Here is a 26,536-nt window from a genome sequence, read left to right as displayed (position 1 = left end):
GGGAACTATAGACCAGAAAAAGAAAACAAAAGTTCTGTACGTTTCGGAAGAAGCCAAACAAACCAAACCAAACCCAACCCCTAAAATGTAGGCATGGCAGCAGGATGAGCAAACATAGTCGCATAGAACTTCCCGCAAAACGTGTTTTCCTATTCCACTCCTTAAAAGCATCCCACCACTGTATCCTGGTGAAAGACCATTTCACTCAGGCCTGGTCTACACTAACCCCCCAATTCGAACTAAGGTACGCAACTTCAGCTATGTGAATAATGTAGCTGAAGTCAACGTACCTTAGTTCGAACTTACCGAGGTCCAGACGCAGCAGGCAGGCTCCCCCGTCGACTCCGCGTACTCCTCGCGGCGAGTAGGATTACCGGAGTCGACGGGGAGCACTTCTGGGTTCGATTTATCACATCCAGACAAGACATGATAAATCAAACCCAGAAGTTCAATTGCCAGCCGCCGAACCAGCACGTAAGTATAGACAAGCCCTTAGACACTAAAAACAGGTTGGAATCACAGCCAGAGCAAAGCTACAGTAGCAACAGGACAACTTTTTTCAACCATATGCTCCCACTCCTAAATCAAATGCTTCAACTGCACCATCTTACTCATCCTTCCTCAGGCTACCCTGTGAGCAAAGAGAAGCAGAAAAAACTCACCAGAAACTGAAAGGGAAGCCAAGTGTGAAGTATGGGGTAATGCAACACCCACCTCCTTGAAAGGCAAACTTCAAAGAGCAGCTTTACAAAACAGCCATGAAAATTAACCAGCCCAGACGCACACAAAACCTACTCTGCCATCCTTTATCAATGTATTACAGTAAAGAAGAAACTAGTGACACTTTACTCACCCCATCCAAAAAGACATTATTCTCCCTTTGTTATTATAGGGCTGGGATAAGCAGATGACAAACAGGGAAGCAAACAAATCAAAGGTCAGGATCCAGGTTTGTGAAAAACATCACATAAAAGCAACTATATGTTTACTCAGTGTGTGTACAGGTCCTCGCACAATGGGACCCTGACTTGATTGGCATCTCAGTGCTACTACAAAATAAATGTTTATTATTAATAAAAATGTGAGGGTCCAAAATAATATGAAAGCCAGAGGTGCTGTAAGTTGGGTGAGTCTGTCAGGAAAGGAAGTGTTTGACCCTATAGTCTCTGTAAGCAAACTAACTCCCCAAACACCAGAACTGACTCTCAGAGAATGTCCTATAGACTATATGAAGAGAGGTATGCTAGAGTGCCACTCAGAAATTAGCCTTGAAGTAGCAATACTAGCAGTTCATTTTTTGAGCACCTGAAAAGTGAGATACTGAGAACTACTCCTTATTTTAAAATTAATATTCAGCCATTACCAAAGTCTCGAGGCAGTTATAACAGAGCAGACTGACCAACACCAAGCAACGTTAATGCCTCCAAAACACCAGCTCAATGCATCACATGCTTTGTGGGCAAAAAAGCCTAAGTTAATGAGCCTTGGAGTCAGTCAGCAAACAATGGCTGTTTCAGGCCAAAAGGAAGGGGTTAATTCCAGAGAGGAAGGCCCGCTAGTGAGAATGGACACCAGAACAAGGACAAGAGTGCTAATCTAAATTAGAAAAAGGGCCACAGCTGAATAACTGTCAGGGGACGTGTGTCATTTGGAAAAGTCACTCTAAGGTAGCAATGGCCCAAATTAAACTATATATTAGTCACCACCTTCAATTGTCCCCAGAAGGGAAATGGGAGCCATTGCAGAGAGTAGAAGCAATATTCTTTTTACAGCTAACACTGATGAATAATTTGGCAGTCATGTTTTGAACCAGCAGAAAACGCTGAAGAGGACTAACCACATTAAGGTCACCGCAGCTACCTAGACATTTGTGAATTCCCCACCCAGGATGACAAACCATTACCACTTGGTAAAATGCAGATGAAAAGTGTTGCTTCTAGACATCAGTACCTCTTGATAATCCTGGATCAGTAAAGAGTCCCAAAGTATCGCAGATGGCTAACCTCATGGATAAACATACCCACTCAAAGCTAGGCTCAGAAACCAATCAAGCCACACACTCTAAAGAGAAGCAGGATGCTCTGCAGAGAATCAACCATTAGGATATATTCTTCTTTCAATTTACCCAAATCATAAAATAAAGGTGGGAGTTAGGGATATTGGAAACAGTTTGTATATAAAGGCAACAAAGTTGTCCAAGCAGGAAAGGTTTTAATATTACCTCAGACCAAGTCTGCCACTAAAACTCCTAAAGAAGGTGAAAGGTGATGATGGTTTGAATAACCTGACAGGCCAAGGCAATTAAATTCAGCTTTCCCAGTTCTGACCCCTCATTTCCAGTACTGCTCTACCCATCATCAGCTCTTCCCTTCTCCAGGATTGTATTTGTTAGCATAAACAAAGGCAACCAGATAAGCATGCTGCTGTTGCCAGAGAAACAAAACATCCATGTTGCACATTTTGAAGTTGCTGCTGCCATACCCAGCCACCCAAAGGGTGTACACTCAGTCTATGGTTTCTTGATACAAACACAAAATAGATGACAGATGTGGGAAATGCTTCAAAGCAGAGCCATATTTCTAGAACATTATGAGCAGGCACCTTTCCCAACCTGTACCTACCGCATGGTCCACAAGTCCAAACTCACTCCTTTCCAGGATTTGGCTTTGTTAGCCAAAGAATTCAACAATCTGGGGATAAAGTTTAGCTCAATCCTTCTCTCCCAGTTTACTAGCATTCCTTTCTCAATACTGCTCAAGCCCCAACCTAGATCCTCTTTCCCCCGTCCATTATATCCAGGTGAGATAACAAGGCATTTGTACCAATGAATCAGTAAAACCTACCTTAACCCTTTCCCAGCAGTATCAACACCTACTAATGGAGTGCAAGGTTTCAGGCAAATGTTGCCCACCTGCTATCCAAGTCAATTCCTAAAGTTTCTTACTTTAATAAAAAGGATAACCTCTAACCTTTGCCTATTCCATAGTATCTCTCTATCTCTCTCTCTCACACACACACAAATCACCTTCCAATTTTATGTAAGAAAAAATAAGTTAGTTCTATTTGGAGCTAGGTTCTTTTTTGTTAAATTGTATACTTAGCCTTGGAGATAATGAAATAATTCTGGATACAAAATAAAGTTTTATCAAATATTGAATTTCTCCCTGAGGGTTTTCTGGCCAAAACCTTAATTCCAAAAAAGTATCCCTCCAATGCAAGTATCATTGATATGGAACTGAATAAGGCTCTCACTGGGCCATCTGTAGTACTGACCTTATACCCAAGCACTTACTATATTATAGCTACATTCTATCACCCTCAAAAAGTACTTTGCTCGCTTGCTGCGTGAGCTAGCTAGTAATGCCCTCAGAGAAGGCATTCCAATATGTTGTCTTAAACCACAGATTAATTAAAGTGGCACTGAAGTGGGACAGAACATGAGCAGTATCCTCACAGAAATGAACACTCTTTCTCTCCCAGATCAAGAGATCAGCTGAGAAACTTTAGATACATTACTGGCAGATGTGGACACACCTTTTGACTTTAGTGTGTCTATAGATCAGAGCCTCTCAAGACACACATACTTCCCCTACAAACACTTGTGACCAGGAGACTCTAGGTTAAATTCATTGGCTTATCCAGGTGCAACTTCATGGACTTCGGCAGTTATGTCCACCTACACTAGCTGTGAATTTTACTCTGCTTCAAGTCTCCATTACCATTTGAGATTTCCTTTTCCACTGGTTGATACTTGGCCTCCTCCCACCCTCACTCCCATTGAGTGAAGCAGCATCTGCCTTGCAGGAGTAGTCCTTAAGAGGCCCCAGTTCCTGAAGAAGGCACTGGCAGAGTACCTTGCCCCAAACAGCACCCTGGCATAATTGGGACAAATCTGCTAGAACTTCTCATTATGGAGAGCACAACTGATGCTAGTGGAATGAAATCGAACGGTTGAACCAAACGGACTACAGGAGCCATAGGGAAGAAAGGATGGAGTATCAGGAGGAAAGGTCCAGGGAAGGAGATAGGAGGTTGGCTAAGGTGCCAAAGCATCACAGAGCATAAATGTAGAAGAGAGGGCTCTTTGCATATGAGGAAGGATTGGTCATGTAACAATTGCACTATTGTGTTCAAACAGCCTGCTAAATGGGTAGCCCTCCCAGATCCCAGCAGTAACAATAGAGTGTACCAGGAAGAAGTCAAAATATTTCATCAAAACCAAGTTATTAGTAACAAATACACCACAACCCAACATTTTTGGATTAACAGATTTATTTGAAACTGTACATGAGAATTTAGGGGCTATGCATCACAGCTACATTTGAGGATACCAGATTTCTCCAATTAACTTGTCTACAAGACATACTTTGTCAAACAATGTGATCAGATTATCCCAAGTTAGTTACATGGCTATGGAAGAGAATCACATGTGATGCAAGAACAGTTAGAGCAAAGAGAGTGTAAGAACAAACTGGATTATTGTACACACTGGATCACTTTGGAAACATGAAATTCTTTCCGACAGAGCATGTTTATACAGCATCATTAGTAAACATTTTGCAATAATAGTCAATTATTCTTAAGATAAAACAATGTTAGCTTCAAATATAACTTGGCTATCCACTATGCTTATAAGGTAAAAACATAGGACTTAACTGTTGAAAGTATTCACCTTTAGTGAAAAATACATAGCAAAAGTATTTAAATTGAAATCAATGAGGGGTTTAAGCTGATATTTAAGTATTTCACTGACTAGGGAGGGAGTTAAGCAATATGTGCTTAAGAACTTGCCTGAATCAGGGCCATATTTATTAAAGCATGTGAGGAAAATATATACACTGAATAGATAGGGATATTTCTCCCACTGTTAAGATGAAAGAGTCCTGTGCTGGTGCATGCATACAGGGCCTGATACTGTCCCCACAGATTTCACTGGGAGTAGGATCACGCTTATAGTCATTTAGTTATGGCATTTCATTTCCTGTTAATAACTCTGATGGATGTATACAAGTGTCAGTGACAATTCATCTTCACTGTACTCTTTGCCCCCACAATCATACATAATGAAATTCATCTATTTGTACAAGCATAATATTAGAATTCAATGTGCAATCCACAATACAAAGTTCTACATTTGAAACACTTGTGTTTTTTTAGTTTACTTCAAGCAAATTACAAAGAACTACGGACTAGCATGATAATGCTACTGATTTATACACAGTACAGCATAAGACTGGAAAAAAGCTACTGAGAAATATAAATATTCTGCTGGCCTCTAAAATTAATATTAGTTTTTCTCCATAAGTTAATATTTGTGTTATTAAAAAAGAACAAACTTAACATTGTTGCCATTTATCTCATACCTATCTAAATACAAAAAGAAACCTTCAATACAATCGTCTTTGCCTCAAAACTAGTTAAACTGTTTAAATAAGTCAGCTTGCCACAGCTATTAAATCCAGGTATTCAGACACCTGGGTATGGAACATTCCCATCTGTTCAGAGGAATTTGAATTGTTAACATAACCCACTATATGATAGTGAACTAAATACTTTTGTTTCATAGAAACAACTCACATTTGCCTCCACAGGGCAAATGGTCTATTTACAGATACATTAGGACTGCCTAACTGACAGTGAGTGTACTGAACTCCAAAACACATGGAGTTTAATATGGTGAAGCTCTTTGCTGAACTGCCTTCCCCTTCAGGATACGTCGTATCTGAAGAAAAGAGAGAGAGAGACAAAGATTAATATGCACCCTCCCATACTGAATCATTCTAAAGTCAGAAAAAAATAACAAACCCAAACTGGTGTCCCCTTTTGTTTGCTAATAGCTTAGAGTCTGAGCCCATTCATTTCAGTGATTTACCTGAACATTAAATGATTTATGCCACTGTAAATGAGGTCAGAATTACTTAAATACTTGCTTAGATTATAAGCATCTAGCATAGTGGGTCCTACTCCTGGCTGGGGCTTCTAGGTGCCACCACAATACAAATAATAAAAATCAAGAACTAGCCCATATTCATAAGTTTGGGCCTTATATGCTATGAAGTTATGACACTGGGGAGAAAAAAAAAAAAAAAAGCTAAATATTGGTTCTACAATAAAAAGCTATGAGAGACAAAATAAATGCTACAAGTACCTTCTAGAATTCTGTGCATCTGACATGTTAAAACTACACATGATCCTGAACCTAAAAATTTAGATTTTAAAGGAAACGGTATTTTTAATATCTTTTTTTAAAGATTACTATTTAATTATTTAAGGGAATGCTCAGGGTAATTGGATTGAGCCAAATCTTGGTCCTACAAAAACCACTGTCCCACTGTATTGAAGAGTCTAGAGGTGTACAAATATAGCAAATCTGCTGTGTGATTCAGAGATAAGCAAACTGAACTGCTAGACTCAAAAAAAATTCAGTTCACATTTCTGAAGAGCCAACGACCATTCCTGAAACCAAGATCAGCCTATCACTATCTACACTACTAGCCTTGCGACTCCCCAAGCAACTTCAACTTTTAATTGCTTCAAGCTTTACATTTAGCATGTAGCAATTAGAAGAGCATTGCAATGAGGGGATAGGGCTATTGGAATACTCAATTGTCTTATTCAGAATGGTCACACTATTCTGCTCTCTTAGGAAAGAAGACAGGGAGGGTCTCATCTTAATGAGAACTCAAATGTGTTGATAGCTACGTCTCCCATCCAGGGGCTCCAGTTGTATCAGTTGCCAACAATCCCAGGAAAAGGATTCAAAGAATTTGAAGGGGTTTTTTTTTACCTGTTCTCCTACAGGGCCATCAGGAACCAGGTGAACTGGTTGTTCATTCTCCAAGTTTCTAGCACTTGGATCAGCTCCCTTTCGCATCAGCAGACGAACTGCATCCAACTGAGTCATCCGATACTGCAGGCTGGCAGCCACATGGAGTGCTGTGTTGCCATTGTAAGCCTAGTGAATCAAGAGAGTAACACTATTAAGGATAGGAAGGTTTATGAACCACAGTGTACACACAATGCCATTACCATACAACAACATTCTACTCTACTGCTGAATTCAAGAAAGATACCCTACCTTTGCGTTAACGAAAGAGAGGCAGTTGGGTAGATCCAAAAAGAAACGAATAAGCTCCAGATTGGCTTCTTCTGCTGCCAAATGCAGAGCCGAGCGACCACTTTTACCATCCTGTCCAAAAAGGAAAGCAAAAACTTTCAGTATTACATGCTGGACATTTGGTGGTTCCACTGTGAGAACACAAACATACCTGAATATTTAAAACAAAGGGAAATAAAACACCTGCCTTTCCCACCCCACTGGTACTGTAATTCCGTGAACACCCTAAAAATTAATCCAAAATTAAAGCAGAGTTAATTCTTCTTAAAAGTAAATAAAAGTAAAAACCCTCAGCTGGCGTTAACATTGGCATAGTTCTACTGAAGGCAAGGGAGATATGCCAAATTTTCACCAGCTGACAAACTGGCCCACTATACACTTGAACTGGATACAGGATCAGCATTTAACTCAAATTCAAATGTCAAGAACGGTGCAAAACTAGTGCCTAGTTATTATGGATATATCACACTGCTTCCAATGACTTTCCCTTTTCATAAGACAGAATTACCAGCACAGCAAAAATTAGTTCATCTAAAAATTAAGCTGTCACTCCCCTCTCCCAATATGCATCGTTAGCACTGTCTGGCCTGAATAAATGTAATATTCCTATTCCAATCACATAAATTAGATCCTACTGTGCTTTGATGCTTTTTTTTTTTTATTAGCTCTGCTTCATTTGTAATAAGTGATTCTTTTCACTTGGACAGTTCTCTCGAGACCAGTCAGTCCCCAGTTAAGGAATTATTGCTCTTACTTTTGTTTCGACAGAGGCTCCCATTTGGATCAGAGCTTTGATGGTGTCCACCAGGCTCTTGTTTTTCAACAGAAGCTCTTGGACTTCAGGAGAGTGCGGCGGCTGACTGTTCCGGAGTTCGTGCACCACAGCATTATGGGCCAGCACTGCACAGTGCAAAGCTGTGAACCCTTAAAATTAAAAAAAATTCAATGAGCAAACAGTAAAGAACCACTGGACAGGCAGCTGGTTTCAAAAGGGGCTCCCTTCTGTGGTTCCACTTTTCTGACTAACACCAGATGTCCTTGTGCTGCTCTGTGTTTGTGATGTCAGGGGTTAAACAGTAACCAGTTCCCAGCAGGTGACTAATGGAAGAACTGATTTTCAGAAGACTGCGTTATAACATGTAGTTTAGACCAAACTGTTAACAGAGCAAGTTTCAATTAAACAGCTTTCAGCTGAATTGATGGTTAATTCCTTTGCTCTGTATTCCTTATTCTTTCCTCGATATTCAGCCACACCAATTATTAGATTAGAACTAGATAGATGTACGTTTTAAACATTTATCCACCAGAGTTAATGTGGAAGTAGTGCAGAATCCAAGAAAGTAAGTTCATAGAAACTAACATAGTTTCTACTTGCTTAGGAAAACCTAGCTGATGTGCCAATCACAATTATCTTTAGATAGGAAAGAAACATTTGATGCCCCTAGCTGTATTGCTTTTTGCCCAATGTAGCATGTGTGTCAGCGGCTACGAAACACAAAATCCAGCAACTCTGGATTTAAAAAACACACACTCATAGCTGCTCACCATCATAGTTTGTCGCCTCAAGGGCCACATACTGACTACTTCCAACGGCTCCCTTCTGGATTGCCTGCAAAAGTGGGGATGAAGTACTCATTAGTTCAATCCAAAAGACATATTGGTAATTAAAGCATTTATGACACCTTGCTACAACAGTGTGTTGGGAATAAAAAAGGAAACAATAATATTAAAGGAGAATACTCTTTTTTTCCTTTTTTTTTAAATAAAAAGGTACTACAGGATTCCACAGTAATGGCCTAATACACTGTAGATCATCTTAGAGCAAGCTGCAGGTTTTAGGCCATTAGCGTAAGAGGTATATTTATAAAAGCTTGTTGACAATACTTTGGCAGCGCAGAGGACTGTTTTCAGAATCTTCTGGGAAGGGTCATACAAGACTGTAAAGCCATTAGGGATTGGGAGGAAGGCAAAGGGAAAAGCTTCACAGCCTTTCTGACTCTTACCTGAAGGACTTGGGAATGCCCCTTCTCAGCACAAACATGCAGTGGCGTTCTACCCCAGCAGTCTGTGGTGTTCACTTGGGCCCCCAAGCTAACCAGGTCCTGGACAATAAGATGCTGATTGGCTGCCACGGCCACCTGAAAGGCACTCTGCAAATATTGAGAAACAAAGTTAACATATTAGTCAGCTGTTATCTACCAGGAAATGGGTACTAAAAATATCCCCAATACAAAACTATTAATAAAACAATGCTTATGGACACTGGGAAGCTTGGACAAACAACTCCAAGAACATAATGTTACTGGTTCTGGGTAATCCACTGAACTGGAGACAGCCCAAGGTGGCATGCAGGCTCAACCTCAGGTTTAAATATTAACAAGCATTCCACCGCATTTGGCTTAGGGCTTGGAAATGTAAAGCATTTGGAAGCACATACAAGAGGCTGGGACATGGAGAACCTCACCTGGCCATTGTGTTCTTTAATATCCAACATGTGCAGAGCAGCCATCTTTCTAGCAAGAACATAGGAAAGAGCCCGTCGGCCCTGGGCAACAGCAATGTGAAGGAACCTGCAGGGAGGGGCACAAATACAGAGAGTTACAATTTAACTGTGCAAATGGGGGACGTAGCACTAGAGAAATACAAGTGCAGGATATATATGCTACAAGCATTCCACATTCAATGATGGCATGCAATTTGTGCTTTCATTTTAATTCATGTAAGCAATGATCTACACCAGACTCTAGAACAGTGAAATCATATGGAATACTGGGTACCGGCAATATTACTGTACCACCTTTATTTAATAGGAGAAGCCATCACATTCTCAATATGCACCCACTGCTAATACGTGAAAGGAATCCCATTCCAACTGAACAATCCACAGACAGTCAAGCATAAACAATCCACACACTTCTAATTTAGCAGTGGTAAAATAAACAATACTCACGTGTCCCCATCCGAGTCTTTTGCAAGGATCTGCTCTTGAGAGATGTTGGCCAGTTTGTTCTCTTCCTGTTCCACTTGCCACTGAAAGAATGACTTGCCCAGTTGTGTTGTGTTTCTGACAATACCTCGGTGTTGTAGAGAGACATTCAGAGTAGCCAGAAATGAATTGTGTCCATCAAGTGTACTACAGCTATTATTTGGTACTAGGCTGAAATTCTGAGCGTGGGCACTGACATCGGACTGCTGAGGGGCAGTGGCTAGAGGCTGGAGTATATTCTCCGAGTGTTCAGAATCATTCAAGAGAGATGCAAAACTTTGGGTTGGGCAATACGGCAGTTCATGGCTTTCAAAGACATTCTGTTGGTAGGTAGGGGACTGGTCATCGCCAGAAAATGGCCTATATTCCAGTAATGAATCCTGAGTATATTTCTGTGGCAAATCCTGGGTCTGTGAGGAAGAAAACTGGTAATTCTGGGGTGGATCCAGCATTTGTTGGGGACTATTCGCTTGGAAGGCTTGGTACTTCTCAGATGGGGAGAAAGCCTGTGCCCCTTGGATATCCTGATATCGTTCCCCTGGTGAGTTATGGTTAGATATGCTGTGCAGCCAGCTGACCTGCACCGTGTTCAGAGAAACAGGATTTGACTCGTTCTTAATATTTATAATGTTTTGAAGCATGTCAGAACCGTTATCGTGTTTTGGTTCATTTTTATGGGCATCCTCCATGTTATCCATAGAGGTTGGTGTTTGTGGTGGTGTCTGGAGAAAAATTAAAACAAAAAAAATATGTAAAAAATGTATTTAGCTGACCATTTCCTATTACACAAACCAAGTGGAAAAATAATTTAATGTTAAATATTATAGAAGTATTTACCAAGAGGTGAGAATGGAAAGTAGCTGGTCTTTTGTAACTGGGTCCATCACAGAGAGACTCATGAGCCTTTCTTTTACCACTATGAGCGAGTATGTTCTTCAACTCTGCTCAAAGAAAATGCATTTACAATCAGTTTTTAGGTTACTCTTGCAATCTACTTTGCAAATATTCTAAAATATTTATACAGGTATTGCGCAGAGGCATACAAAAGTAAGAACACTTGTACCTGTAAACTGTTCGTAGTTCATCAATCCTGCTTGTGCCTATGTAGAAAATAAGCACATTATTTAAAAAAAAGCCAAAACCAATTTAAAAGCAGCTCTTTAAATAATAATAATAATAATAATAATAAAAAAAAAAAAAAAAAAAAAGAGAAAAATGCAAACACTAACTATCCCCCTGTCCCTTAAAGCAGCCCTAACAGGTGATGGCCTGACCATATTTTCATTTTTTAATCTCCATCAGATTGGATGAAGAAAAAAAATCCTTTATTTTTAAGCCTACTCTTATGAAAGAGTTCTACAGAATTTTAGAGAAAATTATAACCTTTCTATAGGCTTTTTGAACCATTTTATAGAATGTACCAGAATTATATCTGGGCTATAGAATCTGATACAGTGGTTCAAAAAAACCTATACATTCTATTAAATTCCATAGGATCATAGAGAAAATTCCGTTGAAACCCATCAATTTCATCCCTATTAATTTCTATAGGGCTTTTCCATAAGAGAATCGCTCCTGAAGATTCTTATGGGATGTCCATAACAAAACAAAACAAACAAAATCAAAATCAAGACACACGAAGATATTCCTCTCTCTGGGCTTCCCAATGTCTCATTTCCTGTTTCTGTCTATTGGATTGCAGGCTCCTCAGGGAACACACCACCCACCCACCTTCACTCGAGTCCTGTATAGCACTGAGCAGGCCATCAGCTCTGACAAGCAATTAAATAATAGTTCCCTTCTCAGAACGCCATGCCCCTCAACCCTTTCCAGAATTCTATCAAACTGCACAGTGAGTTTTCAGAGTTTCAAATGTAAGTGTGTGTTTATGTGTGCTCCATTTGGAAAATAAAGTTTTGTAAGCAAAAAAGACTTTCAAAATGTGTTTCTTTTAGCAAGCACAGTGAAACCACCTGCTGGCTTCTTTCCAATTACCTCCCAACCACAACCTCTTCCCTCCTCCTATTTTGGGAGAGAAAAATACCTCTGCTCATATGGATATCAGCAAGGAGCCAAATTTGGTTTTAGTGTGATCAGGTGGTACATCTGTTCATTCAGAGCTGAACTCACTTACGCCAGAGCTGAATTTGACCCATACCATCAAAAATACTGAATTACCTTGAATTCATCGGCAACATGGCCTGAGGACATCTGTTTGTTGCTTCTAATGTGCAATAGGAGCTCCTTCACTGAATTTTTTACACGAACCCCTTGGAAAGGTCCTCTGTGCTGCTTTCCTCCCCCCATGTGGTGTTCAGCTGTTGAGAAACAAAACAAAAACAAAATTAATGTATCGGCACAATCCTGACCCAAGGAGGCAAATCAAGAAACTGTGGAAAATAACTTGAAACTCTGCTTTCAACTGAAAATGCAGACAGTCCTTTGACATAAAAATATATTGCACAGAACCTTGCCAGCCAGTGTTTCAGAAGAATATAACCTGTCTGAATTTTATTTCTCCGGAGTCTTCCAAACCCCAACTCTTATTGGTAAAGAAGCTGGAAATAACATAACACATCAGCATCATAGTGGCTAGAAGCCCCAGCCACAGAGCAGGACCCCACTCATAGGCACTGTACAAACGCAGGAACAAAAAAAAAAAAAAAAATGTCCCCTGCCACAATCTATTACATATAAAAAAATACTAGATGTCAAAATGCTACAGGAGTCTGTATAATAATTTTCAGAATTACTTGTGTTTGTTATCTCCATAGTGACTGAAACTGAAGCTTTAAGAAAGAAAACTTGCTTTGTTAGAAGTACAATACAACTGTGACACTCCCGGCCTGACCTCTTCTGTCTCACATCCTCTTTAAAATTAAATCAGTTTTGAAGCTACAAAAACAGAAGTGGAAGACAGGAAATGATGACCTAAGGCATTCGACTTGCAAAAGGAAGTTATGTGACCTGATAAGGAAAGTACAGAATCTAGTCTATAAAAATCTATATACTGAAGTCTTAACTGGAGATCCAAATTTCCCTGGCCAGCAGGAGCTGGGATTTCTGTCTGGGAAAGAGGAAATAAAGGGCTTGAGTCAAAGACCACTGATGTCAAGTAGGAGTCTCTCTATGGTCTTCAAAGCACCTCATCCCAGCGAGCAGTCCAAGAGCCCCAGCTTTCCTTAACCAGAAGCAGGGCCTTTGAGTGGAGGTATGAAGAGGAAAACAGGCTGACAGGTCACTCCTACCCACAATGAAGATTTTTCGTTTTTAAAAAGACAATATAAACAAGATTATTAAGATTGTGCTTATATGGTTAAAAATGTTTTCAACAAACAAAAATCTTATGGAAAATAAATCCAACCAGATACAAATCAAACCTATAGGGGAAGGGGGGGGAGGAGTTTAAGATTATTTGGGGAGGGAGGAAGGACATAATGCAAATACATCAAATAGTTAGAGTGTGCTACATTAAAATGGAGGAGCAAACATTTTCAAGGACTTGTTTTAAACCAACCACTGTAGATGAAACGCTGTTTCCAGATTGTACTGACATCCCAATACATACAGCGATAAGCACACAAATCTCCTAGGGCTAGCTTTTGATACCCTTACTCCACATGCAGAATTCCACTGAAGTCAATGGGATTACTTGTGGGGTAAGGTGCTACTTACCAGGAGTAAAGGGCATTAGAGTCTGGCCCTACGGGCCTCATCCTACTATGAAGTGCCAAGTGCCCTCCCCATCTACTGAGCAAAGGCTGTTGAGGGTGCTCTGCTGAGCTCACAGGATTTTGTCCTATAAAAGATGCACTAGACTAGAGGATGAATCATCCAGTGCAAAATATACAGTAGTTTCTTCCCCCATTTGAAGGGTGTTTTCAAAATGACAGTTCTTCTAAAGAACTTTCTTCCTAGCCTACTTTCAATTCTCGAACAGTTATGAATTCGCAGCCGTTCGTTTTCAAAGTATCCCTTGTTGTAACCAACTTGCTTTATACAGTGGTTGTACACACCCCTCCCCTCCTCACTTCAATATAAAATTTAAAAATTATTAAGGGGCGGCAAAGGAAAAAGGCAACAACAGCACAAAGCCACATTTGCAACTATTTACACTTGATCTTCTACCCATCACAGCTTCTTACATCTTTGGGATCTAGGTGCTATAGAAACACAAGGGATTTTAAGTGACCTCAGAAAAGGAAATAAGCCGCAGGAGACGCCTGGGAGGTACGCAAGCGTCAGTTGCACGGCTGACTTTGAAGCAGCACTTTTCCCCTCGGAAGATCAACACAGTCCTGTGGCCAATCCAGCGCCCTTGCAATGCAGCTAGGGTGACCAGATGTCCCGATTTTATAGGGACAGTCCTGATTTTTGGGTCTTTTTCTTATATAGGATCCTATTACCCCCCCCCCCATCCCCGTCCCGATTTTTCACACGTGCTGTCTGGTCACCCTAAATGCAGCCACCTCTGGGGCGGAGGAGGGCACGGCGCTGGGGGCACCGCAGCCGGCTCGGCTGACTGCGGCCGTGCCCCTGCAGTGCCCGGGTGAAGGCTGGGGCTCGGCTTTGCCTTCGAGGGGCCCGTGTTACGGGCTGGCTCTACATCCCCAGGCTCGCAGCGGCTGCGGCTAATAAATAACCCCCCGGGGGGGGGCAAAACACCGGGGAGGGCAGCGCCAGCGCGTCTCTCTCCGGGGCAGGGCTGCGGGGGCCGGCGCGTACCTTGCAGGGCTTGGCGGACGCCGTCCAGGGAGTCCCTCCTCCGGCCGCCACTGCTGCCGCTGCTGACGGACAGCTCGGAGTCGGAGCCGGGCGACCCCGGGGCGGAGTGAGCCGGCGAGCAGCTGCCATCGCTGGAGTAGGGGGAGGCGCTATAGAAATAGGCCAGGTTGAGGGGGCTGCTCATGGAGCCGGAGTCGCCGTCGGCCGGCGCCTCCCGGTTGCTGTCCACGATCATAGTCCTCGGGGAGACTGGCGGGAAGCAGCAGCGGCCACAGCGGGCTGAGCGAGGGCGCCGAGGAGTGGGAGGCGGAGGGGGGGGGCAGCGGCTCTAATAGCAGCCCCGCCCCGGCGGGGAAGCAGCGGGCGCGCAGGCCATTGGCCGCGGCCGGGCGTGATGCGCTGCCGAGGGCGGGAGTTCCAGTAAATGCCCAGGATTGGGCAATACCCCGCTGGCTCCGGGGCCTCGCTTGGTTAGCGCGGCCTGCCTGGTTTCAGCGCTTTGGTGGGTGACTCATTAGCCAGAAGCAGCACAGCCCACCGCTCCTACAGCAAGTGTTTGTCCCGCTCGTACATTTCGTGCTGGGTGGAGACGCTCCGGGCTGCTGAGTGTCAGAGAGTGACAACAGCCACATCCCTCGCCTGTGCACCGCTAATCATAACCGCATCAACCCACTGAGTCATGGGCTTGGGGGAACTTCGACTTTTGACCATCTGACATGACACTGGATACCACACAAGGATACATAAACAAACTGGGGAAGGAGGAAGAGGAATTACTTTTCATTACCCAAATTTTCTGTTTGCTATCAGGTGAAAGAGGAGGGTTGTTTGGAATGAACCATGTATTTAATCTGTACACTCAAATCTGACCAACTGTAGAAGAATTTGCAGTGTAAACTACGAAACAAAGGCAGCTACCATACAAACTTTTCACACCAATGTCAGAAACACAGTAGTCAAATAAAGCTTAAAATTCACATATTTCCATGAGCAGTCTTATCGTGTGTGAGCATTCTTGTTGACTGCAGTAAGCCTTAGGTTTGCAAAATCAGGTCATAGATTTTATAGATGCAGCAAAATGATTTTTCTCCTTTCCCGAACCATGTACAATTCAACAGCACACTCAATAATGCTGCACTGATAGCAAGTAGCTATTGTCACTATTTCTTAGGTCTGGTCAACACTTCATCTTTAGGTCAACATAGCTATTGTGCTTAGAGATGTGAAAAATCCACAGACTTGAAGGCTGTAGCTATGTCAACCTAACTCTCAGTGTAGACACAGCTTGTTCAATAGAAGAATGCTTTGCTTGACCTAGTTACCATAGCTCAGGGAGGTAGTGTTCCTACAGCAATGGAAAAGCCCTGTTTCCATAGGCTGCATCTACAGCGCCGTAGCTATGCCCCTATAGTCCCATAGCATAGACATGACTTTACTACAAAAGCGTGTGAGATCCTTTCACCCCAAAATACTCTTTGCACACTTGGTAACTGATGAATGACTCCCTAAAGTAATTTTCTGAAAACTGCTCAGACTTTACATATCTATAGCTGCCCTACACCAATAGGTCAATATTGTACATAGTACTTGAGTGTTACCTATTTCTTTAGTGGTTAGGTGTGGGTGGGTGTTTTGTTTTAACTATTGTTGCAAATGGGTTTCCCTTCTCTTAAAAAACACACAGTAGTTTACATGTGAAGAGTATATAATCCAAATAATTAGATCATGTTGCAATTATCAATAACATTCTCATTAAAATGAGAAGATTAATTAAAAAAACCTTTCACAGAAAATCAAATTCATTATGTTATTTGTATTGTGGACGCTCCCAATGGTTCCAGTCAAGATCATGGCCCCATTGTGTTAAGCACTATAAAAACACATAAGAAGAGAAGAGAATATTCCCTGAATATTACCTTGGGGAAGTGGTTCTCAACCCACGGGCCGCTTGTGGCCCAATCAGCACACTGCTACAGCCCACGTGACATCCTCAGGGCCCTAGAGGTTGTATATATATGGTGTGGATTTGGCCCACATAACACATACAGAGCTGCAGATGCAACCCACAATAGTAAATAAGTTAAGATACCTTAGAGTGATGACCTTTGGGTGAACTTAAGTGGAGCTCTATGTCCCATGAAGAATGTCACATAAAATCTAGCTTCAGTTTAATATGGTTTTTGTTTTGATTTAACGAGGGTTTACTGATTTTTCTATTCTATTTCTAAGCTTTTCTTCTCCGCTCTATTCCATAAAGGTATTTGAGGTCTAAATCCCTGTTGCTGTCCTAGCATCCAAAATCCACTCAAGGCACCACACTATGTTTATTAGTAGCTATTTCTACAGGGACATCTTATTTATTAGGCCCTCTGATAAAAGCCTATATTCAGCTAAGGTAGATTAAGGTCTTTCTAACTCCACTGAGCTCTGTAAACAAAAACCCTTTCTGTAACACATACCCCCATTTATTGCACAGGATCCGCTCGCTGGCTCACAGCAACCTTATAAAGGGTGTTGTCATTACCCAGTAACTTCCACATACATAAAATGACTGTTATGTTGCCACATTTAGATATTAAAACCATCATGCTAAAGGTCTTGAACATCAAGCAGGATCTCTGGTGGCTCCACTGGCGAAGACCCCAATAAACGTGTCCAGTATTGGAAAGTTTTCCTCGGATAGAGGACACGATAGTGGCACAAAGAGGCTGGAATATCTACTCCTCTGAGGGACCAACATAGAGCAAGCACAGCCAAAAAATGGGAGAGGCACTGGCAGGAGCATGAGGTCCAGTCAATGCAATAATTCAGCACATGCCACTACCAGCCTCCCCTGGTGGGGCTCTAACAGCACATTAATGCAACACAGCTCCACAGGGCAGGTGTAAATTAGGGTCAGAATATTAGACCCAGTTTAAATACAATCAAATAGAATTGTACCACCTTCATTTTCTGTTACTGAGTGCAACAAACTCTCAGGCAATGGATAGCTTCCCTATTATAGAACCTCAAATGGGCTCATATACTCATCAGTTATAGGCTGTCAATATGAGGTGCTGGTCAAAAAAAATACCACTGACCCAGGACCGCCAGAGCCAATGTTGTTTTTCTGAACAAGTCATGCAGTTATGCAGTGTACCATTCATGCCAGCTAGTGGCCAAAGTTGGAAACAAACATTTTACTGAAACATTGCTTTAATAAACAAATTCACAAGTAAATACCCACACTTCCTTCTATAATATTTGGGCACTGTACAAAATGAAGCAGTGCATTATTATCTCCTTTAAAAGATATAACTTCTCCCTTCTTTCACTTTAAACTGCTGTCTTATACTGGTCAAATATTGGTAGACATAAGGTAGATCCTTTACCTTGACTAGATGTTCCTGATCACTGAAACTACTTAGACATGTAACAATTAACCAGTTAGCTTAATCATAGTTGCATGTCTCAGCACCACTTTAATAATGACAGTATGAATTCAGTTTAAGAGACATGATTTTGCCAGCCAGCTTTGAACCAGTGCTGTTTTACTCTTCATAACACAGATTCAAAAACCTCTGAAGCACTATAGAGCAACAATGTCGAGCCAGAATTTGGCCCCTGCTCCCAGAAAGGGAATGTAAAGTGGCCACAACCACCATTAGCAGAATATCCTCTGCAAGGAATGACATAGCACTGTTGTATATGGGCCTATGCTGCCCACAGCAAGAAGTACAGGAGTTATGGTAGGGATTCATGGGAGAGTGGCTGGAGGGAGTGCTCTTTGGTCTGGCAAATCTGGGCTGCAGAGCAGCACGTAAGTGTCTGTACAAGACTCCTGGAAGTTAGAGCAGTGTCTGGGGTTGCTCTAACTCACACTGGAAACTGCCCCAGACCCCAGAATCCAAGAGTCACAAAAACAGAATCAAGGAACCTTTTCCCTGTCCCTCCTGGCCACCATGCTCTGTGCTTTACCTCCCAAGAGCTTATAAACTTTAGATTCATATACACCAGTAAACTATGAACTGTTAGTGATAAGATTCCTTTATCAACATATTTCTGGGATGGGATCACCAGAACATTGCCTAAATTGTCTAAAGTGGAAATACAAATGTTACAATTGACAAACCTATTCCATTATCTAGGCAAATATTTGCTGTACTAAAGCTCCTGATGTAAATGCTCTTTACACTAGAATAAGTTTATTTAGCCTGGCGCAGCAAGCTCTTGGGCCAATTTATACAAATATAGCTGCCACACCCTTGTGTGCCGGAAGGATTTCTAAATAGCACTCCAAAATATAGTCAAACATAACATTGTACTTGTCTTTTGAATAGTATCACAGCATTTGGAGGCTAAAGCATATGATTATTTTCTCTTCAGAGACTACTCAGAAAAGGTAGATAAGTTTGCTTTAAGTTTGAACAAGAAGACTGAACAGCTCAGTGGATTGGAAATGGGATGTGACACCTTTTACCTCTAAAATCCAGCGTAGGGAACCTTGTATTGCTTCTGACTTCATTATAGTTGTTCTGATCCCTTTTTTGTGGATGGTGGTTTCCAGGGGTGTCAGCCTAGAACTAAATTGACTTCAAAAAAGATTGTGTTTGTGTGTGTTGTATGATCATACATAATTCTTCATGTAAAAAGGAAAACTGGGAGTGCTCATACACAGTAAATATTTTAGGGTCCAAACCTGTTAGGTACAGAATGCCCTTAATACTCCTTTTTTCTTCACTGGGAGCTAAGGGTGCTCAGCACCTTGTGGGATCATGCCCCTACTAAGGGCAAAAATGAAATAAGATTGGCCTCTCAGACTGTGGGCAAAACAGAACCAAGATCAGTAGGGAGGAGAAACATCAGAGCTCCTGTGCACTACGCAACTGCCATGCAGCTGATCTGAATTCTTTATAATAATGCTTTCCCATAAGCAATTTCTCCATACCCCTTATTCGCTGCTAGCACTCCTCCTCCACACACAAACTGCTGTAGGTGATCATCATTTTTCATTAGGTTCCTGCTCTCATTTCTACTGTAAGGGCCTCGGGGCAGGGACTGGTCTCTAAAGCAACACGCACAGCAGTGACACCATAATGTATAGATAATTAATAAGCAAAACGCAGATTTCCCCATGACAAAGAGCAATGTCACATCACCCGGAACGGATATCTTGTTCACTAGTGTGGGATACATACCACACGTGGCTGAATGTTTTGCTCACCAATTTTTACCATAGCATTCCACTTGGAATTAACATTAAGGCTAGGATTTGTAAACACTGCCTTGGTGTTCCAGAAAACACATTTTAACTTATTACATCTAGATAGTGTCTTAGGAACACACAAACACTTCACTCACCAATGAAATTAAGTCACCTTATGGAGTGGGCTGCAGCAGCTGTTTAACAAAGCACAGTATCACCATTCAACTGGCTAGGACTGGAAGAGGAGAAAAAGTCTTTATCCAATTGAAACGACATGGAGAATTTAGATAGGCAGAATTAGCTACTCAAATTGGAATATGGCGAGGACCCTAGGTTTCCAGTCTCACAACCCATATGCACTGCATTGCCTTGGTGTAATGGGTGAAGGGTAAGTTGAGGAGGAAGTCTTTCTTCTATGGACCTGATCCAAAGCCTACTGAATTAAAGGAGCTCCTGAGATTCAGTTGGCCAGCTTTCATCTATTAGTCTGCATGAAATTCAAGAAGCAGGAAATTTGATCATAACAAAGCTCCTAAACCAGGGGTCTCAAACTCAAATGACCACGAGGGCCACATGAGGACTAGTGCATTGGCCCAAGGCCCACATCACTGACACCCCCCCCTCGCTGCCCCTGCCCCACTCCACCCCTTCCATGAGGCCCTGCCCCTGCCCCGTCCCTTCTCCACCTCCTCCCCTGAGCGCGCGGCTCCCTGCTCCTCCTCCCTCCCTCCTGGAAAGTGCTAAGCTCCACCAATAATGCACCTCATTCAAAGGACAAAGCACACACTTAGTTAGATTTACTTCTGTTAAAGCCCCCCACTGCACTGGGCTGCACCACCACTCCATCCCTGCTCTGCCTCCTCTAGGGGTGGCAAGCTTGTAGAAATTTTGGTGGTGCCCAGAACCTGCCCTCCCCCAAACTCCACCCCCATCTGCCTAAGGCTCTGAGATGGAGTTTGGGTGCTGGGTGCAGGCTCCAGGCAGGGGGTAGGGGGTGAAGGTTCTGGGATGGAGTTTGGGGATAGGAGGGGTGCAGGGGTGAGGGCTGTGGATGAGGGATTTGGGGCACTGGAGAGGCTCAGGGCATTGGAGAGGCTCAGAACTAGGGCAGAAGGGAAGGGGGGCACTAGGCCAGAGTACAGGGGGGCACTAGGACCCTGCGGCAGCAGGTGATGCCAGAATCCGGCAGAGCAGAGTGGAGTCAGCATGAGCTGCAGGCTCTGGGGAGGTGAAGGGGCAGCAAGTGAGCCCGTGGGAGTGGCAGGCGCGGCCAGGGGAGAGACCCGGCCCCAAACATTGGGGAGCAGCAAGCTGGGAGCTTAGCTGCCACATAAAATAAATCCGCGGGGTGCGCAGGGAGCTTGGTGGGCCTCAGGGGGGGAGCTCCGTGGGCTGCATGCGGCCCATGGGCCGCGTGTTTTAGACCCCTGTTCTAAACCAATGCCAGTGAGCAGACAAAATTTTGCCATAGCAAGGAAAGTGTCAAACAGCGTGGTTAAAAGTTATATAGTACTGGTATAAACTGTATGTCTTGGAACCGATTTTGCCCTCAATTAAATTTGTGCTATCCAACTACAGAAGCAGTTTTTCCTCCCTTGGTGTTCACACCTCAACTGCTAGCAGAGCACCTCACCCTCCCTGATTGAACTAACCTCGTTATCTCCATACTGATTTATACCTGCCTCTGGAAATTTCCATTACTTGCATCTGAAGAAGTGAGGTTCTTACCCACGAAAGCTTATGCTCCCAATACTTCTGTTAGTCTTAAAGGTGCCACAGGACCCTCTGTTGCTTTTTACAGATTCAGACTAACACGGCTACCCCTCTGATACTATACAGGAAGAATATATCCTATCCATGCCTATCACCAAGGTATCCAATCCCCGAACAACTACTCCAGGTAGCAGAACTCTGTCCAAAGAGGTATCAGCTCTCTCCAGCATCCAGACCATGTTTTGTCCTTTACAAGAGTCACTTTGCCCAATTCTGTAACACATTCCCTCACCTTCTGATAAGATGTGTGATACAATGGAATAGGATGCTATGTAAGAGTCAATAATTTACATTAAGTGATAAGCCAGAGAAGCTCCTACTGGCCAATAAACTTTGTTTCAGTCCTCCAAATAATCAGTAAGTTCCCATTCATGATAAATATTTAGTTCCCTTCTTTATATGGATTTGTCTGCATTCTGTATTATGTATTATGACTTGCTACTCACTTTAGATTGCAGCTGTGTTGCTTCCACTCTATCCTCCTGCAGTTCATTAGTAAATCACAAACGAAAATAAATTGTAGTGTAGCCAAAGATACTTGAAACACCTGCTTCCTAAAACAGATGCCTCATCTAATACTCTAAGCTTCTCTGCTTCATCCATTTTTTACACAAGCCATGATAGTTACCAAAGGGGATTTCGGGTAGGATTTTCAAAAGCACCTAAGTATTTTAGGAACATGAGTCCCAGTGAAAATCAATGGGATTGTGCTCCTAAATTATTTAGGTGCTCTTTAAAATCCCACTCTTCACTTATGCTCCTTCACTCCTGATTGTCATCTGTTAACATTAGCCAAAATATTTTTTTTTAATATACCTGGTATTCCACTACAGAAATAACTGGACAATGATAGCACAAGCAATTTCCAAGGCTGTCCAAGGGGAGAAAAATAGTTATATGCCTTCTATTACAATTTTTAAATTATAAAAGTAAATAATAAAATAATAGTATACCTTCATGTCTGTAGAGAGATTTAGATATATACAGAATAAGCAATTACTTTGTTCCCCACTGGTAACCGATCCTCAATAATTACCACGTCTGTGAGAGAGAGAGAAAAGGATAGAGCAGTTTCCTCCGAGATGTAATAATGAGAAGCAGCAGCAGCAAGGAAACTCCCCTCTCCACACACACACACAAGCCCTACTCCCGCTAACTCTGCAGTCAAAAGAGAAGAGGCCTGACTCTATTTACAAACAGATCTGGTGTAACCTACGAGGATCTTTTTATTGCAGTGATTCAGACCCCAGTTATCTTTTGCAATGGTTAACAGGAGGTGGGAGATGGGGGAATGATGTGACACGCGAGAGGAAGTTGGGGTGGAGAGGGACGAGAGTGGTTACTTGGACTTTTTCTGCACTGTGGAAATTCCCAAGCAGAGTGAGCATCTCAGGGACATTCCCCGGCCTGAAGGGCATGCTGAAAAACCCGGACTGGCACGTTGCTGCTGAAGAGGATCGCAGCAGGGCCTAGGTCATTGTTACTGCAGGATCAGATCCCACTTCACTGGGAAATATTATTTTAAAAGGTCAATTCAAAACATTGCAACTCAGAGAGCAGGATTTCTTTCCTGGTGCAAATTAAAGTCAGCTCCGTAGGCCAAGCTTTGTTTTTAATGCTGCTTCTTCAGCACTTAAGTAATCAAGAAACGTTTTACTTTCTTTCCTTTTCTTACAAGACACTTTGCGTCTCTGTTGCAAATGTGTTACTACTGCATAGTCACCTGCCTTTTGGCAACACTACTACTAAGGCTTATACCACCACCACATACTGCTTTGTACACATTAACTAAGTGTACAGCAATGAGACACATTGGCCAAATGCATCCCTATGGTAATTCCTTTGACTGCAGAGAAATTACACCAGGGATGAATCTGCCCCAGTGGGTCACAGCCTACCTTCTGTTCCACCTATCCATCCCACTGGCTTCAGAAGGGGAGTTTAGGTTTAACTGATATCTGTAATTCTCAGCAAATGAAGGCTTTGCATGATGAGCAACTTGCTAAATGTTCTACAGAATGAAAAGGTAGGTCCCCTTCATTAACCATAACAATTTTAATCAAATGTAAAATATCACCCACCAAAAGAGATGACTGTTATCTTCAGCACACTGTTGGTCTCCGGAGTATCCTAAGAGCAGATTGGATCAATCTATAAACTCGCACAGACACAAGCAGACAATCTATCCTTCCCCTGGTGATATATGCCAGGACTTGCTATACCTATCAAACACAGCAAGCAGGCCAGTGGAACCTGAATCTTAAACATCATAGAGGTAGCATCCCGTCATTAACCCCGCCCAAGCATGCTTATGATGAATATCAATGCTGGTTGCCAGCACCAAAAAGGTAAATGCATTGAACAACCTTCCCTTAGCCCCTCTCTGTGCATTTGGTATCATTGCCGCCTATTGCACTATAACGTGGATGTGAAGAACATAGCAGTAACCTCCGCCCCCGCCTGTCTGAACAAGCTGAAAGATGTACGAGATTACCTTCCCTTCCTAAAGGTGATCATTTTGAAACCGCCCCGCCCCCCTCCCCCCCCCCCGCAGCCAGGAAGTGCTGCGTGGGTTCTGTTTTTTGCTGTTCTCAGAGATATTCTATCACTGGAAAACGGTCAAGAGATAATCTTGACGCGCTCAAACATTTTTCTTTGAAATAGGAGCTATTTGTTTCAAGAAGGTTCTAGTATTTTATTATTTATTAGCTGAATGGTGGTGATGGTAGGCTCAGGCCTGTATAAATCACAGAAAAATGCATCCCTGCCCAAATTATAATCCTTTTCACTCCTACAGTACCTTTCCAGGGAGGATCTTGAGGCACTTTCCAAACATTAATTACAGTAGGCCTCTCAATACACCTATGATGTACATAAGTTCTCTTTGCAAGCGGAGACATGGAGGGAACTCAGTAGGATAGGAGGCACCTAAACAGAGACACATGACTACATTTCAAATAGAAGTTACAAACTTATCAGGAGTGAGAGGTGCATAGCTAATCTACATGCCTATTTTACATGTCTTTTTCTATGAGAAAACCTAATATTTGCATGATTCTGACTCTACTGATATTTTTCTTTAAAAGATCTATACCTATTTTGAGCCAGTCTTCTCTTTCAGTAAAGTAACTGCCACTTTGTACTGTTCTTTACTAAGTCAAAGGCAAAAATGAGACACATTGGGAACAAAAAACCAGAGACAAGCCAAGAGACAAAAGGAGAAACTTAAAAAAAAAAAAAAAAAAAAAAGTGGGGAGTAAAACTGAAACGGAAGAAAAGATGGATGGTAAAAGACAGCTAAGACAAAAATATCTTCTCACTATTGGCAAGAGAAGCCTCCCTGAGGAAAGCTGAGTCAAGCAGACAAATGTGGCAGAAGAGATTGGAGGTATGACTCAGCCAGCTGAAGGCAGGAAAACGGCGCGTGGAGGGGACAGGGAAGAATAGAGATAAAGAAGACAGGGTGGCAGGAGGAGAAAGGAGCCCTGAACTCCGCCTAGTTCCGACATTCCACACTTCCGGCAAATTCAGCTACTTTCTTCGGCATCCTCATTGCTTCATCTCCCCTATTGAATTCTGAATCACCTACCCAGTTTTTGGCCCTAGGATCCAGTCCTCGACATTCTGCTGTGCTCCCTGTTTTATGGGCTAGTTAACTTGGAACAGACTATCATATTGTGGTATTGGAGCGTTGTTCATGCACCTCCCACAGCCTGACCATGTCACTAATAACTGATCTGCCCCCTGCTCTACCAGATGTAGATGTACGCAAGTGGTGGATAGACAAGCTGCATGCAGGATCAGGCAAAGCAGAGACACATTTCACTGAGCTGATCAGACAATACAGGATGCAGACTGATAGGCAGAGGACCGATGGTGTTGGATGAAACATATTTACACATTTTTAGGGCTAAGGAGGAGGAAAAAGGACAGGAGGTGGAAAGAAAGGGCAAGGAGAAATGCACATGGGGTGGATGAATCATGGAGCAGTGAGATGCTAGTGAGGGCTCCTCCTACCCTGGACACACCACGCTGTTGGGGTAGCCTCCGAGACCTGTTCCATTGGGTTTCCTATGAGCCCGATTCGACTCCGGTCTCATTACTCAGGCTAGGTCTATACTACCCGCCTGAATCGGCGGGTAGAAATCGACCTCTCGGGGATCGATTTATCGCGTCCCATCGGGACGCGACAATCGATCCCCAAATCGGCGTTCTTACTCCACCAGCGGAGGTGGTAGTAAGCGCCACCGACAGAAAGCCGCAGAAGTCGATTTTGCTGCCGTCCTCACAACGGGGTAAGTCGGCTGCGATACGTCAAATTCAGCTACACTATTCACGTAGCTGAATTTGCGTATCTTAAATCGACTCCCCCCTGTAGTGTAGATGTACCCTCAGGTTCCTTTATACGGCATACAGCAAAGTTACGCTGAATTGATCAGACACAGGCATAGGGGACGGGTACAGGGTATACCACACATCCAAAGTTACACAGAACCCCTCTTCCTTTATATACTTGGTACTTACATTATATTCACTATACATTGCATCACATTTTGGGACTGGCTTAGTTACTTTGCAGGAACCAATGCCTGTACAGCATGCTCTGTCCATGTTTACTTTACTCTTTACCTCAACTTTATGATCCCAACTTCTTTTATCCCTTGTTACCTTGTTCTTAGTAAATGGTTCCCTGGTTGTTCCTCCTATTTCAGCTAGCGGGAAATTCTGTGTCTTTCAGTTTACTGACCTA

General features: G+C 42.6%; 1 protein-coding gene across 1 annotated transcript; it reads right to left on the bottom strand.

The window, feature by feature from the left end:
• Nucleotides 1-4,254: 4,254 nt before the first annotated feature.
• Nucleotides 4,255-15,117, bottom strand: NFKBIZ (NFKB inhibitor zeta). The gene is made up of 12 exons (XM_034790392.1): nucleotides 14,829-15,117; nucleotides 12,282-12,421; nucleotides 11,167-11,203; nucleotides 10,941-11,044; nucleotides 10,068-10,825; nucleotides 9,582-9,687; nucleotides 9,121-9,267; nucleotides 8,663-8,726; nucleotides 7,872-8,041; nucleotides 7,079-7,189; nucleotides 6,788-6,955; nucleotides 4,255-5,722 (listed from the first exon to the last, which is right to left on the bottom strand). The coding sequence occupies exons 1-12, from the start codon at nucleotides 15,061-15,063 to the stop codon at nucleotides 5,669-5,671; spliced, it is 2,094 nt and encodes a 697-aa protein (XP_034646283.1). The 5' UTR covers nucleotides 15,064-15,117; the 3' UTR covers nucleotides 4,255-5,668.
• Between the last annotated feature and the right edge of the window lie 11,419 nt (nucleotides 15,118-26,536).

Source organism: Trachemys scripta, chromosome 1, assembly GCF_013100865.1.
Source record: "Trachemys scripta elegans isolate TJP31775 chromosome 1, CAS_Tse_1.0, whole genome shotgun sequence".
NCBI classification, from domain to species: Eukaryota; Metazoa; Chordata; order Testudines; family Emydidae; genus Trachemys; species Trachemys scripta.
This window is presented reverse-complemented; position numbering and strand designations above follow the sequence as displayed.

Bases quoted from the DNA above. Each gene is read 5' to 3' on its own strand.
- NFKBIZ (XM_034790392.1), bottom strand. From the start codon at position 15,063: ATGATCGTGGACAGCAACCGGGAGGCGCCGGCCGACGGCGACTCCGGC. The intron at 11,045-11,166 runs GTACAAGTGTTC...TTCTTTGAGCAG, and splicing joins GAACTACGAACAGTTTACAG to AGTTGAAGAACATACTCGCT. The intron at 5,723-6,787 runs GTAAAAAAAAAC...TCTTTTCTTCAG, and splicing joins ATGGCCCTGTAGGAGAACAG to ATACGACGTATCCTGAAGGG.